The sequence below is a fragment of the Puma concolor genome, chromosome C1 (assembly GCF_028749965.1).
Source record: "Puma concolor isolate L17-30 chromosome C1, mPumCon1.1.hap2, whole genome shotgun sequence".
In the NCBI taxonomy this organism is placed as follows: Eukaryota; Metazoa; Chordata; class Mammalia; order Carnivora; family Felidae; genus Puma; species Puma concolor.
The window spans coordinates 196,407,173-196,422,799 of NC_141674.1; the positions used below are offsets into that span (position 1 = coordinate 196,407,173).

At 39.4% G+C, this 15,627-nt stretch overlaps 1 protein-coding gene across 7 annotated transcripts in view; it reads left to right on the top strand.

The window, feature by feature from the left end:
* UNC80 (unc-80 subunit of NALCN channel complex) overlaps nucleotides 1–15,627 on the top strand; it is a 228,938-nt gene that overhangs the window by 170,589 nt on the left and 42,722 nt on the right. For all 7 annotated transcript variants that reach the window (XM_086719512.1, XM_086719513.1, XM_086719516.1 and 4 more), the window contains 7 exons: nucleotides 665–933; nucleotides 2,363–2,497; nucleotides 4,015–4,153; nucleotides 4,799–4,895; nucleotides 8,843–9,013; nucleotides 12,592–12,684; nucleotides 15,272–15,307. In XM_086719512.1, coding sequence (XP_086575638.1) covers nucleotides 665–933; nucleotides 2,363–2,497; nucleotides 4,015–4,153; nucleotides 4,799–4,895; nucleotides 8,843–9,013; nucleotides 12,592–12,684; nucleotides 15,272–15,307 — 940 coding nt within the window. The remainder of the gene's footprint in view (nucleotides 1–664; nucleotides 934–2,362; nucleotides 2,498–4,014; nucleotides 4,154–4,798; nucleotides 4,896–8,842; nucleotides 9,014–12,591; nucleotides 12,685–15,271; nucleotides 15,308–15,627) is intronic.

Genomic DNA, 15,627 nt, shown 5'->3' on the forward strand with positions numbered 1-15,627 from the left:
CTGGATTTTCTGGAAAGGGGCCTGAGGGAACTTTCTGAGGTGATGAAAATGGTCTATGTATTGACTGGTATGTTGGTCACATGGGTGTGTATTTTTGCCAAAACTCACTAAGCTCTACATTTGAGATCTGTGCATGTTTTACTCTATCTAAATTACACCTGAATTGAGAGGGAGCCCGAGACAGACAAAAAGAAACTTGTTTTGAAACCTTACTATGTTACTCCTTTGAGACACTTCAATTAGCATCCCAGTGTTCAGTGTCTTCACCCAGAAGCTCCAGAACAAATAGTAGAAAGAGCTCTAGTCTGTCCAGGAGTTAAAAGATCTAGACGCAGTCCCAACCCTGCCATTTTCTCTCTGAAACAACCTATTTTTTTTTCCTCAAAGCCACTGCTTATTCAGTAGCAACACGCTGCAAATGCCAGCCCTGTGTTGCCTACAGAGTTGAATCAAAGAGGTGATGATGGAAGTCCTTTGAGAACTAGGGAGTGTGATACCAGCGCCAGCCATGTGTGCTGGGAAGCGTTTCAGCAGTGCATCCTATCTTCACGTCCCGGAGCTGGAGCAAATGGGAAACAGCAGCGTCCTCCGGTTTGATTGCCCTCCCACGCTGACAGGATTGGTGTGGGGCTAATTCTGTCTCTGCTGTTTCATGTTCTCACAGCTGGGAAGGAGCTGTTTGGCCTCGACACTCTTCAGAAAAGCTTGTGGATCCAGCTCCTGGAGGAGATGTTCCTGGGCATGCCAAGCGAGTTTCCCTGGGGAGATGAAATCATGCTCTTCCTCAACGTTTTCAATGGGGCTCTGATCCTCCACCCAGAAGACAGTGCCCTGCTCAGGCAGTACGCTGCCACCGTCATCAACAGCGCTGTGCACTTCAATCACCTTTTCTCTCTCAGTGGCTACCAGTGGATTCTGCCCACCATGCTGCAGGTGCCATGGCTCTACTCTTCTAACACATAATTAACTGCCCAGATAGCAGGTCAACAAGATCTGTGCTAAACCTTTTTAATGATAGAATTATCTTCTTTTGTGGCAGCAGAAGGCACCAAATGAAATCTCCCCAGAAATTCCAAAAGGTCACAATATCCTAAGATATCCATTCTATCCTCAGATCTCCCAGACCTGGGATTTGCTTTCCCATTTCTTCTAGCCACTCTGTGAGTGCTTCTCAAAGTGTGGTCTCTAGACCAGCAGCAACAACATCACCTGGGAATGTGTTAGACGAATTCTTGGGTCCCACCCTCTATTTAATCAGAAACGGTGGCGTCAGGACCCATTAACCTGGGTTTTTACAAGACCTCCAGGTGGTTCTAATGCCCTAGAAATTTGGGAATCACCGCTCTTTTTATTCAAATATACAGCAAGTATTCAGCTGATGTTTCTCCTGAGAGATTCTCTGACCTCTATCTGAATAGAGATTTCTGTTGCTATTAAACTTACTATGCTGAGATTGGAGGAGGTGAATTCAGCAGAAATTGTTTCCATGTACTCCTGTCTAATGTGTATCTGGCTAGGTTTAGGAGTACTGGATGAAGTTCAAACAAACCCTAGGGGCTCACCCTAATTCTCTACTATGGAAATTTCAATAAAAATTATAAAAGTAATACATGCTTGTGCAAAGTGGAATTTGTTCAACCTATAGGGGCAAGAAGTTTTCTTTAGTATCAGGCCTCTCCTATTTTTAAATAGTTGGAATTTTCTCTATTTCTATAACTTTTCTTACTGATTACCAAAAGCAAATGCTCATTATAACATTCAGAAAATAAAGTTTAAAGAAGAAAATAAAGATCACTTATAATCCTCCTTCCTAGATAACCATTGTTTATACTTCTTGAAAATCTTGGCACTCTATCCTACTTTAAAAAAAAAAAAAACATATGGATCATACCGTATATTCAAGTTTGTTACCTACTTTTCTCACATAACACTAAAAATATCATGGGCATTTTTTCACATAGCTACATTTTGTGCTATAGCATCTTTCTAAATAACTGTATAATATTCTGTTACATGCATATACAATAATCTATTTAATCTATCCCAATTTATGAATAATTTAAGCAGTTTCCAATTTTCCACTATTATATGCAAATTTGCAACAGGAATTCTTGTATCTTTGTGCGTTTTCCCAGTTCCTTTCTTGAAATAAATTCCAGGTCACAAACTCCCTGGGAAAAAGTGTATTCATGTGTATCACCAAATTTCTCTGAAGAGAGATTATACTGTTTTACTCCCATCAACCAGTTTATTAAATTTAGCCATTTTCCTCCACGCATCCCGTGGCTATGAGTTTTAAAAGTAAACACAACTCTGATATGCTGTTAAGGCATTTTCTGAATATATGCCATTTTTCCCACAGGTATACTCTGACTATGAAAGCAATCCCCAGCTGCGTCAAGCCATCGAATTTGCCTGCCACCAGTTCTACATTCTACACCGGAAGCCATTTGTGCTCCAGCTGTTTGCTAGTGTGGCCCCTCTCCTGGAGTTTCCGGTAAGTGGCTCTCTGGAAATAAATGTAGACCAAATGAAAAAAAGCAAAGGCTCTTTATTCAGAATTTGCTACAGCAATGGAGTTAGCCACTGTGACTTGTGTCTTGGCAAAGACTCAAAGGCAGACAGAGAAGTAAGAGATTTTATGGTGGAGAAAAGGGAAGACTTCAGATATGCCCTGACTGGAGGCCATGGGTGTGGGGGAGCTGTAAGCAGGCTAACTAGAAGACAGGGGGTGGGGGGGCACATCCTATGCAATTGGTTAGGGGTACATATTTGGCTTTCTCTGACTGGTCTAGTTGGAAGAAGGGACAAGGATTAGGGAAGCTGTCAATTGTAATCAAGTCCTGGCCTTTTGGGGAGCCAATGGTTAAAGGGGTTATTGTTTGGTTTCCACTAGAGCTAGTAAGCTGACTTCCTAGTAACCTGACTTGTAGCAGGCTAGCTTCCCTGGCTAGTTACTGTGGACAGTGGGTTGGTTTCCTGAGTAGGTTACTACAGGTTCTTGATCAGTGTTCTATTTTTATATATGGGCTACTCATTTATATTGTCCATTTGTATAATCAGTGTCTCAGCTCTCGTTCTTCAACCAATGTGATAGGAATATCACATATTATTTCTCTTCATTTTTCTTCAACACTCGTCTCAGCCTGTAAGATATAAATAGACCAACTCTCCAGTTTTATACTTAATTAATAAAAAGAAAATAGAATTTGGCAAAAGGAAGAGTTCCTGATTCTCATTCCTATCACTGTCTAGAACTTACCCTGCTTTATTTTTCTTTTTTTTCAGAACACTCATGCCGTATTGCATATCATACATGTATTTGTTTCACTACTACATTTCTCTACCATACCCCAAAATAGAATTTAAGCTCCGCTAAAGCAAGACCTTCACCTGTTTTTCTGTTTGCTTTTGGTTTGTTTTAGTTGTTTTGCTTGTATGTCTTTTTTGGTTTTGTTTTGTTATAACCTTGGTATACAGAATTGTGCATGGCACATAGTAATAATTTAATAGGGATTTGTTGTTTTAATGGATGAATCAAAACCATTTTAAATAGATTTGAGATGGCAGATATCTCCATTTTGGAATTATATTATCAAACAAGACCTGTAAAATGCCCAGAGTTGTGAAAATTAGCATCTGTTTCCCCAAACGTATTTGAAGTGTTCAACTAATATGTTATGGAAAGTTCCTTTGCGAATGCAGAGTCCTTCCAACACAGACCAGAGGAAACATTTACATGAGTGATTCTGGAAGTTTACATACTGCTCTATTTTTAGGAGTTTCCACAAATATCTCTTTTGTACCAGATTAACATTTAATAGAATCCTTGGAAGTCAGGGATTCTACTCCAAAATCATATGGTAGCATTTTTGGATGCAGGATTGTGTGAGCTAAATACCAGATCAATGTAATTGCTGTCAGTGATAATGTTATTGAAATTTGAATTCCTGATCACACCATGTTAGTGCTGAGGTGGGAATCAACAAATTAAAATTGCCTTTCTTTATTCAGGATGTGGCCAATAATGGGCCCAGCAAAGGTGTGTCAGCTCAGTGCCTGTTTGACCTGCTACAGTCCCTGGAGGGCGAGACCACTGACATATTAGACATCTTAGAGCTGGTCAAAGCTGAGAAGCCTCTTAAATCGTTAGGTAAAAACAGAATTTACCCTGATCTTCTTTGTCTCTTTGTAATTTTTTTTAATAATTCCACATTGAATATTTTAACCTAAATCAAAACAGCAAAAATAAATGGAAAAGTGGTATAAATTGAATGAGTACATTTCCTTTCTCCTTTTTTTTCCTAAATTTCTTGAAAATCCTAAAGAGTAAGGAATTCTCTACCATGAAAATTGTATTAAACTGATACCTCATACTGCCCTTCTGTAGTTCTGCTATTTTCAGGAAATTGGGTTTTCCTGGGCAATTCTAGGTGAGCAACTCTCTAAAATAGTCTTTATTATCAAGGAATGTATAGAACTAGAGGTAAATCAAAGAGAAAGGCTCCTGTCTTACCTTACACATCTACATGCCCTTGATAGCTTCTAATAGGTAAGATTGTTTTTTTTAAAAAACTGCCCCCAAAAGGCACTTTTATTTATCATCTGATTATTCAAAAGTAGGAAACAGAGTTTTCAGTCCTTTTAGATGAAGAAATTAATAATGTTCACGGTTTAGGATTAAAGTCTGGCGAAGAAGTGGTTACAAAATATAACTGGAATGTTGAGAGTGGGAATCTCTTCTTTATCCCTGGCAAAATGCACTTTGATTTTGTGCCTTAACCTTCTGTCCCCTCAGATTTCTGCTATGGAAATGAAGACCTGACCTTCTCTATAAGTGAGGCCATTAAGCTGTGTGTTACTGTGGTGGCATATGCTCCTGAGTCATTCCGAAGGTAATTGCAGCCCTTTGTTCTGTGCCTTGGGATAAGTAAACATGGCAAAGGAAATAAAATTGAATGAATACAAAAGTTATGCTTGCTCACATCATCCTCTAATATTCTGTAATGTATGTTTTCAAAAACTAAATTTAGGAAACTTGTCATTGCACAGGCTTTGGAAAATATAGTAAATCCTCATTAATTTAAAATTGCCTAAAATTTGGAATTTGTGCAGCAGCTAAAATGTTTAGTCTCATTTAGAAAATTTTGCCCCGATACGTGATATATGTTAATAGCAAACAAAATTCCAGAGCAGACATTTAAACTATTAAAGAAGATGCTTTTCAAGGAGCGGTAAGAACTCCTGTCATACAACGAACAAGAATATAAATCTTGCCTGTCATTTTGCCAAGTGTAAGGAATCCAAAGGATTCACATGGAAAATGTCATCCCAATTCCTGGATGTTGGCTCTGGTCTGGTTTATGTACTAATATGCAAAATGAAAGCCAGTCCCATCTTGCTATTAAAATAGGTGTTTTAAAGGCAGAGACAGGAATTCAAATGAATCATGGATAGCCCCGTTATGTAGTATAGATATTTAAAAATAATAGAGTTACATTCCTTTAAATATTCCTTGATGCTGGCTTAATCAAACCTCTGGCCCTCCTCCCCAGTGATATTGATATTAGGTAATCTGTCCCTCAACTTCTCAAGCTACTTTGATCTTTTCTTGTAATACCTAACTCATAAACAAAGTCCCACGTTATTTGCTATCATATTTTGGGTATAAGGATTAAGCTTGGCACAGGACCACCCTAAAAACTCACAGTATGGAGGAAAGAAGTCCTGCTATGTTGGCAACTCTTCAAGAAAGAAGGAAAGAAATGGGTTGATCTTGGCAGTGTATCTTTATCAATTTACCCCTTAGATTGGTCTTCCCCTGTGCCCTAGAACAGGATGAGTAAAGGGGCAAAAAGGAAACAGGATTCATACTAATTGAACTCTTTCTACATGAAGAATGAATAAGAAACATCCCCCTCCTAAGATTCCCAGCTTTTTTTGTGTTAATCAATGTGGATTAAACATTATGCCTGTGGTCAACTAGAAGTGTGGCTGTAGCCCTCAAAAGAGCAAATCTGCAGTCAATAATGATGGTCCTGCTCCCAGTTTCCTTGGGCTTCTCCTATAATATCACAGCTCCATGAAAGCCTTGAGAAAGGATTGAAACCCTACATTAATTCCAAGTCCACTGTATTCCTAGGTGTAAAAATACTCCCTATTTCTATTTTCCGTTCCAAGTGTGTCCAAGTACTTTGTTAACAGGGTGTATCAGAGGCTCTGCAGTGAGATGAAGTGATAACATCAAGACACTGCAATAATAAAATGCATAAATATTCTCTAATATTAAAAGGCCACGGGCGCCTGGGTGGCTCAATCAATTGAACATCTTATGCTCACTATCCTATACCACAAATCATCTTTGCCTATTTCTGAACCCTATTCCAATGAAATATGATAAGTACTTTTTAATGCCCGACTTTTGTTATTCACTACTGTTTCATGAGATTTACCAATATAATTGTGTATAACCATAGTTTGTTCTTCATTCGTCAGTAATATTTCATTTAGTGTCTACGCCACGATTGATTTCTTATTGACTGACATTTGTGTGATATCTGATTTGAAGCTATTACAAATAGTGCTGCAGTGAACATTTTTGCGTGTGTCTTTGTGAGTACACATATCTGTATTTCTGTAGGTAGAAATGCTATGCTAGGTCATAGGATATGTGTGTGTTTTGCTTTAGGAGATACTACCAGTTTTCCAAAGTGGTTGTGTCAATTTCCATTCCCACCAGTGGTGTATAAACGTTCTAGTACTCTCGTGCCTCATTAGCACTTGATACTCAGTCTTCATTTTAGCCATTTTGTTGGGTCGTAGTGAGATCTCATTGTGGTTTTAATTTCTATTTCCCTCTTGCAAACTGAAAGGTTTGGAAGTTTTCCAGATGTTTATTGGAATTTGGATATCTACTTTTGCAAAGTACCTCTTGAAGTCTTCTACCCATTTTTAAATGAGACTATCAGTATTTTTTAATTTGATATGTAGAATTTGTCTAAAGAGTCTGATGTGAGTACTTTTTTAGCTTATATGGACTGATGTGCTGGTAAACATTTAACAACCAGTTCCCTGGGAGAAGAGAGTCCCTGACACATAGCATTGCTAGTTTTGCCAACATGTAGCAATTGCTGAGTACAAGATGGCAGCATGACATTGACCTTGGGGTTGGAAACAGAAGCATATGTAGGCTTCCTTGACCTGGTACATGCCTACTGTATTATGTGTATAATACATAATCCATACATAATACATAATACATAATACATAATCCACTGGTTATGTGTATTTCAAATCACATCTCCTACTCTTTGACTTATAGGTTTACTTACCTAACATCATCTTTCAATGAACAGAGTTCTTCATTTTAATGTTGTCCAACGTACCACTCTTTTCCTTATTGCTTAGGGCTTTCTGTATCCTCTGAAGAAATCTTGGCTAACTCAAGATTATGAATATGTCCCTTTATATTATCTGCCAGATGCCTTATTTGTTTTATCTTCATATTCAGATTGATAATCCATCTGAAATTAATGTAGGGTATGGTGTAAAGTAAGGGTCAAGATTTCTTTTTTCCATATAAATACTAATAGACAATAGATCAAGCTCCGTTTATGGAAAAGACTAGCATTTCCATTGCATTGCAATGTCATCCTTGTTATAAATCAAGTATTTGTGGATTTGTTTCAGACGCATTATTCTGGTCCATACGTCTATTTGTCTTTCCTGTGTTGTGGGGCCATGGAGCACAATGGCCAACAAAAAAAAATTTTTTTTGTTTTATTCCAAGAAAGAATTCTTGAGACATTGTATGGTGCAAATTAGTGGGTTTATTTAAGTAGCACAGGGGCAGGACCTGTGGGCAGAAAGCTGTGCTTTTTGCTGTATGCAGGTGGTTGTTACAGGCTTAGTGCTCAGCGGGGAAGGACATGCAGGGAGTATTAGATCATAAATCTCTTCTTCGAACTTCTCATAAAACTACTTTTGCAAGATTTCTCTGGTGCTTACCATTTAGTTCAACACTAACTGTTGATGAAGCACACAGGCAGTCATGAAACCCTTTAAGACTGTAGCGACCACCGTGTATTTGATCCTTAACGGAACTATGCAGGCTATAGGTCAGCCTTCCGGACTAAAGGTGAACATTTTTTGCTTCCATCCCTCATCACTCATACCAATATTACACCGTCTTAGCTATTACAGCTTTATAATAAGTTTGATTGGTGTTTGTTCTTACTTTTACCTTCAATGTTTCTATGTACTTATGTTTAACATGGGTTTCTTATTAGCGAAATACATTTGAGATTTTTTATTATTCACTCTAGTAAGCAGCTATTTTCAGACCTGCGTCACAGTGGCTATTTCCACAGACTCTTTCTCAAAAACTGCTTAAGCTTTAAGAAGCCAGCCTCCCAGGGAAGGGCTTTATCTTGGGTAAAATTTGTTTCAGGTAAAAAAATCACTCTCAGCAAATCCCTGGGTGGAAGCTTTATTGATCATTGTGATGCCTGTTTCTCTAAATAGGGTTCATAGCTCCACCAATTATTCTATCGTTCTTTCAACGAGTTGTTTATATGCTATTTTTCCCCTCCCCACTAGGTCATATTCTCCCTAAAGGCAAGCAGACTTTCAACACCTTTTACTAGATGCTCAATTAATTAATTAATTAATGTTGATCAAACTTCCAGCTGCTCTACTTACTCTTGACTTGGGTGGGGTGGGAAGGGCGCCTAAAATCAGTCATCACTCTTGAGGCTTTTCATTCCTTCACGTTCCTAAATATGACACAGCCAATGACAGTAGAATGTAACATGTGACTTGGTTGCCTTTCTGTTGATTAAAGTCTCCAGATGCTGATGGTCTTGGAAGCTCTGGTCCCCTGTTACCTACAAAAGCTAAAGAGGCAGACGTCACAAGTGGAGACGGTGCCTGCTGCCCGAGAAGAGATCGCGGCCACGGCTGCTCTCGCGACATCCCTGCAGGCCCTCTTGTACAGTGTAGAGGTCCTCACCAGGTAACCCATCGCAGAGATGTCCATGACCTTACAATGTGTGTATCTACCAAAAAGATGAAGAAAAAAATGCGGTGACTAAAAATGTCTAATAACCCTATCTTTATTGATTGACACTTGCCCAAATTCAGCCTTATGTGGCTTAAAACTGCAAACATTCCCTAAATTGCTTGGATAAATAGTGCTACTCTGAATAATTAATAATAATAATACTAGGGGCGCCTGGGTGGCTCAGTCAGTTAAGCGTCTGACTCTGACTCAAGTCATGATCTCACGGTTCATGCGTGGGTTTAAGCCCCACGTCAGGCTCTGTGCTCCAGAGCCTGGATCCTGCTTTAGATTCTGTGTCTCCCTCTCTCTCTGCCTCTCCCCTGCTCACGCTCTGTCTCTGTCTCTCTCTCTCTCAAAAATAAATAAACATTAAAAAAATTAAAAAATAATAACAATAATAATAGTAATAGTAATAATACCATGAACATATTTGCATGGAGCTTGCTGAACTTCTGTGGCAGTTTTGACCCAGTGGTGAACAGATCTTTTTGTAAAAGGGCCAATATAGTGAAGATGAAAATGTGATATATATTTTTATTAGCTTTTATATTATTTTATGAGACATGAAATGTCTGCAAGTCCAACGAAGCCTTCTTTTATTATTTTACTGTTTGTAAAGAGCTGTGGTTTTTGTACTGTCGTTTCAGACACCATAAAACAAACATAAACGACAGAATTTTATTCTCCTCCTAGAAGTAACAGGTTCTCTGTGAGGCAAGGCTCAGTGGTGCTGGGATAACAGGCTGAGGGATTTGGGAATGGAAAGGTACATTGCCACCAGAGTTCAACCCTAAATAAAGGACGAAGAAGTGAGTCCTGTGGCATGAGTCTTGGGTGCAGAAGCAGATGGCATTGAGAAGCTGGGTAGGGATGGAAGGGATGGGGGCGGACGGAGTGAGAAGAACTGGAAGAGGTGGAGATAGGAAGTTCTGCAGATGAATGGCTTTCTTTGTCTGTTCCCACATACAATTAGCCAGAAAGAGATATTGTTCCCTAGAGTGGAGGTGGGGAAGCCTTCTTCCTACGTCGGTGTCTTTGCCCCTCCATCATTTGGCCACATCCTTAGCCTAAATTCTGCTTGTGATTTACTCCCACCAAGAGGCACCAACTTCCTCAGCCCCATCTTGCCCTGTTGATGAAAAGCCTAGCTGAAATCCTTCAGTCCAGGAAGGACTTTTCTAACATGCACGAGCAAGTGAGAGAGGGAGGGAGATTGTGATTCATTAAGTCAATATATGTTTAGCTTCTAATCACGAGCTGCATTGCCAACCTAGGCAAGCAGAGTGTAGCCCAAAAGCCTTTGGCAGACTGCCAGTGCTGAAGAGCCCATGTGCACCTGGCAGACAAGATGGGAAGCAGTGGAACGGGGCTCCGTGCCAAACTGCCTCTTCCAATGGGACGCAGTCCCAGTGCTTTGATGATCGTTTCATGAAAGTCCTAGGAGGAAGAACATCCTAAGGAGAGCTATCAGACTTACATTCTTCCTTCTGCACCTATCTGGTTACATCACGAGCCCCTTCCTGCAATTAGAGGAGAGAAGAGCAATCCGTTTTTTCAAATGCCGCTTTTATTTCTCCTCATATTGTGCAATATGGGTGCTTCCCTCCTTTCTGTAGGAGAGAAGTTAATAGGTCAATTAACTTATCCAAAATTGACTTACCCCAAATTCCACGAAGAGTTATGGATGGAGCATTGGCATTTAAAATTCTGTGGCTCCAGGGGCCCTGGGGTGGTTCCGTCATTTGAGCAGCTGACTCTTGGTTTCAGCTCAGGTCATGATCTTATAGTAGTTGGATTGAGCTCCATGTCAGGCCCTGCACTGTCAGCAGAGCCTGCTTGGGATCCTCTCTCTCTCTCTCCCTCTCTCTTTCTCTCTCTCTCTCCCTCTGCTCCTCCCCCACTCATGCTATCTCTTTCTCTGTCTCTCTAAGATAAATAATTAAACTTTAAAAAATAAAAAAGTAATAAAATAAAATTCTGTGGTTCGAAATATTCCAGCGTATTTAATATTCTTTTGGTGGAGAGGAGAACTAGCCTCCTCGGTCAGCTGCGATTATTCACAATAAAATCAGCTTTGCTGTTTACACAAAAAGAAGATAAGAAGAACCCCATTTCATTTCCACGCTCCTAATTTCCTTACTCATGAAAAAGAATTAATAGTTATAAAGGGAGTAACACACAAGTAAGTATATTATAATGGTATTAATGTTAATTTTCTAGTGTTATCTAATATGTTACCACAAATTTAGGGGCATAAAACAAAACATTCATTATCTCATATTTTCATAGGCCAGAAGTCTGGGCAGGCTTAGCTGGTTTCTCTGCTCAGGGTCTCACAAAGCCAAAATCAAGATGGCAATCACGCTGGGCTCTTATCGGAAAGTTCTGGGGGAAAATCCTTATCTAAGCTTGTTTAGGTTTCGGGCAGAATCCCACACCATGCAGTTTTAGGTCTGAGGTCCTCTTTCCTTTTTGTCAGCCAGGGGCCACTCAGAAGGTACCTGCCTTCCTTCTCACATGGCTCCTTCTATCTTCCAGTCAGCAATGGTGCCCTGAGCTCTTCTCATGCTTCAAGTCTATCTGTTCCTAGCAAGGGAGAACTCTGCTTTTTAAGGGCTGGTGCCATAAGATTAGGCCTACCCAGATAATTTCCCTTTTGCAGTATAACATATAGTAATCACTGAGGTAACACCAGGAGGACTATAGGTCTCGGGGCCATCTTTAAATTCTGCCTACCACAACAATGGCACAGGAAGACAAAGTCTAGTGTGGCTGTTAAAAGCTTACTTTCCAGCCACACCCAGCATACAGAAAATGAGCATTATGAAAGCAAGCCTTAAAGAGTTCGTGCAAGCTTTGAAAAGCTGCATCATCCTTTCCATGCCTCAGATGCTGATACAGAGGCAAAGATTACCTAGTATTTAAAGGAAACCCTGCAGGTATAAAATGAGATGATTCAAATCTACTTCTGAGTGTCTAAATTACCTACTTATAACAGACACTAATTTACTCACTTCTTTGGGTAGTCTTAGGTATAATTTTGACTAGAAGGATTCTTTCATTCTTTGATTGTTTTTCAGAAAAAAATAAGGTGGTTATACTGATTACAACATGGGTAGCCAAAATGGTGTATACACCTTTACCATTTACGTATTGTCTAAAATCATTAACTTCCTGATACCTGTCAAATTGAAAAATGAGCTCTTAACTCTCACTGAATCCTACAGACTTAGAAGTCTGAGTTCATAAATGTCTGGTTTGAAGTGTCATAGTTTATTACTCAAAACCAAGAAGTAGAAGAACTTAAATCATGGTATGTTAATACACCCCTGGGAACCAATGTTCCCTTTAAAGTGACTCTCAGAACAGAGACAGCAAGAGTGTGACAGAAAAGCCCAACTAGACAGTCTCTTTTGAAGACTCTGCAAGTGATTTAAAACTTAAGTGAGTTTCCATAACTTGAGGACTTTGTAAATGTTTCTACTTCTCTTGCTGTTGTTTTGTTGTGGCCATTACTGTCCCTGTTGCAGGCCCATGACAGCCCCACAGATGAGCAGGTGTGACCAAGGTCATAAAGGAACCACCACAGCCAATCACACCATGTCGTCCGGGGTGAACACCAGGTAATTCACTCGCCTTATTCATCTATGGCCCCTCCGTTTCATACAACCTGAGTCTCAGCTGTTGGGAATGAAAGGAATCTTGAAAATAGTCAATAATGAGTGTGAAACTCTCCAAGGAAAAGAAAAGAAGGTGAGAGTTTAGAGTTACAAGGCTTCTTTTGAAAGCATCGAAGAGAAATCCAAGCCACCTTCATCAACTGGCATTTGTGGCGTTTTGTTTGCATGAACGTGAAAGATGTTCTGTGCCTCCTGGGTGGTCTTTGAACTATTCCAGTGTTGTTTCATTTGCCTCCAAGAAAAAGCCAAATGAAACAATAATAATCAGGGGGTGGTTTCTCATTCCCGGAGCAGTTATACAGGGTCAACTTTCTTTCATCTGGACAGATTTTCCATGTACATTTCATCCAAATTTTGCATTAGGTCCTTAAATGATGCTTTCATGGTCATTGACTTAATCTCCCTCCCTGTTTTGGTGTAAGTCAGACACTGGCTAGACTAGTTAATACTTAAGCTGTTCATTCTGTCTGTGTTAACCTCTAAACACTCTAACACACATATACACACGCACAGGTTTAATTAGCTTCTTCCCCCAAGGAAAATTTAAGATAGGGAAAGCCCCAAATCAGTTAGAGAAAAAGTTCTCATCTCCCAGTATGGAGTAGCTAGTTAATAGGGAGATCTTAAGGAGAAGCTAAGTAATTTTCCCTCTGAAACACAGTTTTAAGTATGTATTATTCCTTATGTAAAGTTAATTCCCTGTTCATCAGGGAATAATTAAATAAATAAATAAACAAATAAAATAAAATAAAATAAAATAAAATAAAATAAAATAAAATAAAATAAAAATAAAAATAAAATAAAAATAAAAATAAAGCAGGGGTGCCCGGGTGATATAGTCGGTTAAGCATCCAGCTTCGGCTTAGGTCATCATCTCATGGTTTGTGGGTTTGAGCCCTGAGTTGGACTCTGCTGACAGCTCAGAGCCTGGAGCCTGCTTCAGATTCTGTATCTCCCTTTCTCTCTCTCCCTTCCCTGCTCATGTTCTGTCTCTCTCTGTCTCTCAAAAATAAATGTTTAAAAATTTTTTTTAAATAATAAAAAATTAATAAATACCAAACCCAACTGTAAATTACTCGAGTGATGGTTAACTCATGCCTCAATTTCCTATAGTAAGAAAAAATAAATAGGGGCACCTGGGTGGCTCAGTCGGCTGAGCATCCAACTTCAGCTCAGGTCATTATCTCATGGCTCATGATTTCGAGCCCCGTGTTGGGCTCTGTGCTGACAGCTCAGAGCCTGGAGCCTGCTTCAGATTGTGTGTGTCTCTCTCTCTCTGCCCCTCCCCCACTTGTGCCATGTCTCTTCTCTCAAAAATAAATAAACATTAAAAAATTAAAAGAAAAAGAAAAGAAAAAATAAATATATTGTTAAGTGACATTCAGGAGCTAGGTTTAACTACCAGATGAAGGGTACATGGGAAAAGAGAGCTTCTAAAGTCCTATTATTAATCAATCATAAAGCAATAAGTCTCCAGAACTAAAAAGAAGTCAGCCATATTTCTTCTTCTGATCACTTGAAACAAAACACATCATGTTAAACTGTAACTTAGATTCACGTTACTTTCAAAAATTTTCAAAAGTCCCCTCATTTGGCTGTATTCCGTGACTTCGTATACGTTTATCTTTCTACAAATTATATACCAATGGGACAGCTTTTCATAGCAGCTATAATTGCATGTGTGGTAGCCAAATGAAAGATAAAGATTTTGTAGATTAGGATTAGTATATGTGCATTTGTGAACTTATCAAAATGTGTAGCTTTGGGGTGCCTGAGTTGGTTAAGCATCCAACTCATTTTTTTTTGGCTTTTATTTTCTTTTCTACAATTTTTTAAATATAATTTATTGTCAAATTGGCTAAAATACAGTGCGTAAAGTGTGCTCTTGGTTTTTGGGGTAGATTCTCGTGGTTCATCGCTTACAAACAACACCCAGTGTTCATCCCAACAAGTGCACTCCTCGATGCCCATCACCCATTTTCGCCTCTCCCCCACCCTCCCGTCCACCCTCAGTTTGTTCTCTGTATTTAAGATCCTCTTGTGGTTTGCCTCCTTCCCTCTCTGTTTGTAGCTATTTTTTTCCCTTCCCTTCCCTCATAGATCTTCTCAAGATCCACATATGAGTAAAATCATATGTTGTCTGTCTTTCTCTGACTAACTTATTTCTCTCAGCATAATACCTTCTAGTTCCATCCACGTTGCTGCAAATGGTAGGATTTCATTCTTTCTCATTGCCCAGTAGTATTCCATTGTATGTATAAACCACATTGATTCCAGCTGAAGTCATGATCTCATGTGTTTGTGAGATTGAACCCTGCATGGGGCTCTCTGCTGACAGCTCAGCGCCTGCTTGGGATTCTCTCTCTCCCTCCCTCTGCCCCTCCCCCACTTGCTCTCTCTCTTTCTCAAAATAAATACATTTTTTAAGATGTGTAGCTTCAGGGACTTTTCATGAGAAATAGTCCTTAAGAAGCCCCACCATAACCCTGTTTTTGCCCATAGTAAAGCAGACTGTTTTTCTGATCCCCAGGTACCAGGAACAAGGAGCCAAACTGCACTTTATCAGGTACAGAAAGACAAGCCCTGATTTCATACTAATTCTGACATCTTGTGATGATTGCCTTTTGAGCTGGGTTATGGTTCCATTAGATTTCATTTAATTAATGCATGACATACTATCTCTGGGTAAATCCTCACAAAGTGGCTCAGGTAAAGCTACTGCATTTGGAGATGGCAATCTCTTCCAGGTTGATAAACATTCTTTACCCTTCAGATGAGGTTCTCCTAGGCCCTGGCCTACTGCTTCATTAATGTGTATGAACATAATATAAGGAATCTTAGATTTTGCTTCAGTGTGATACCCTTCTCTCAGTGTTGCCACACATA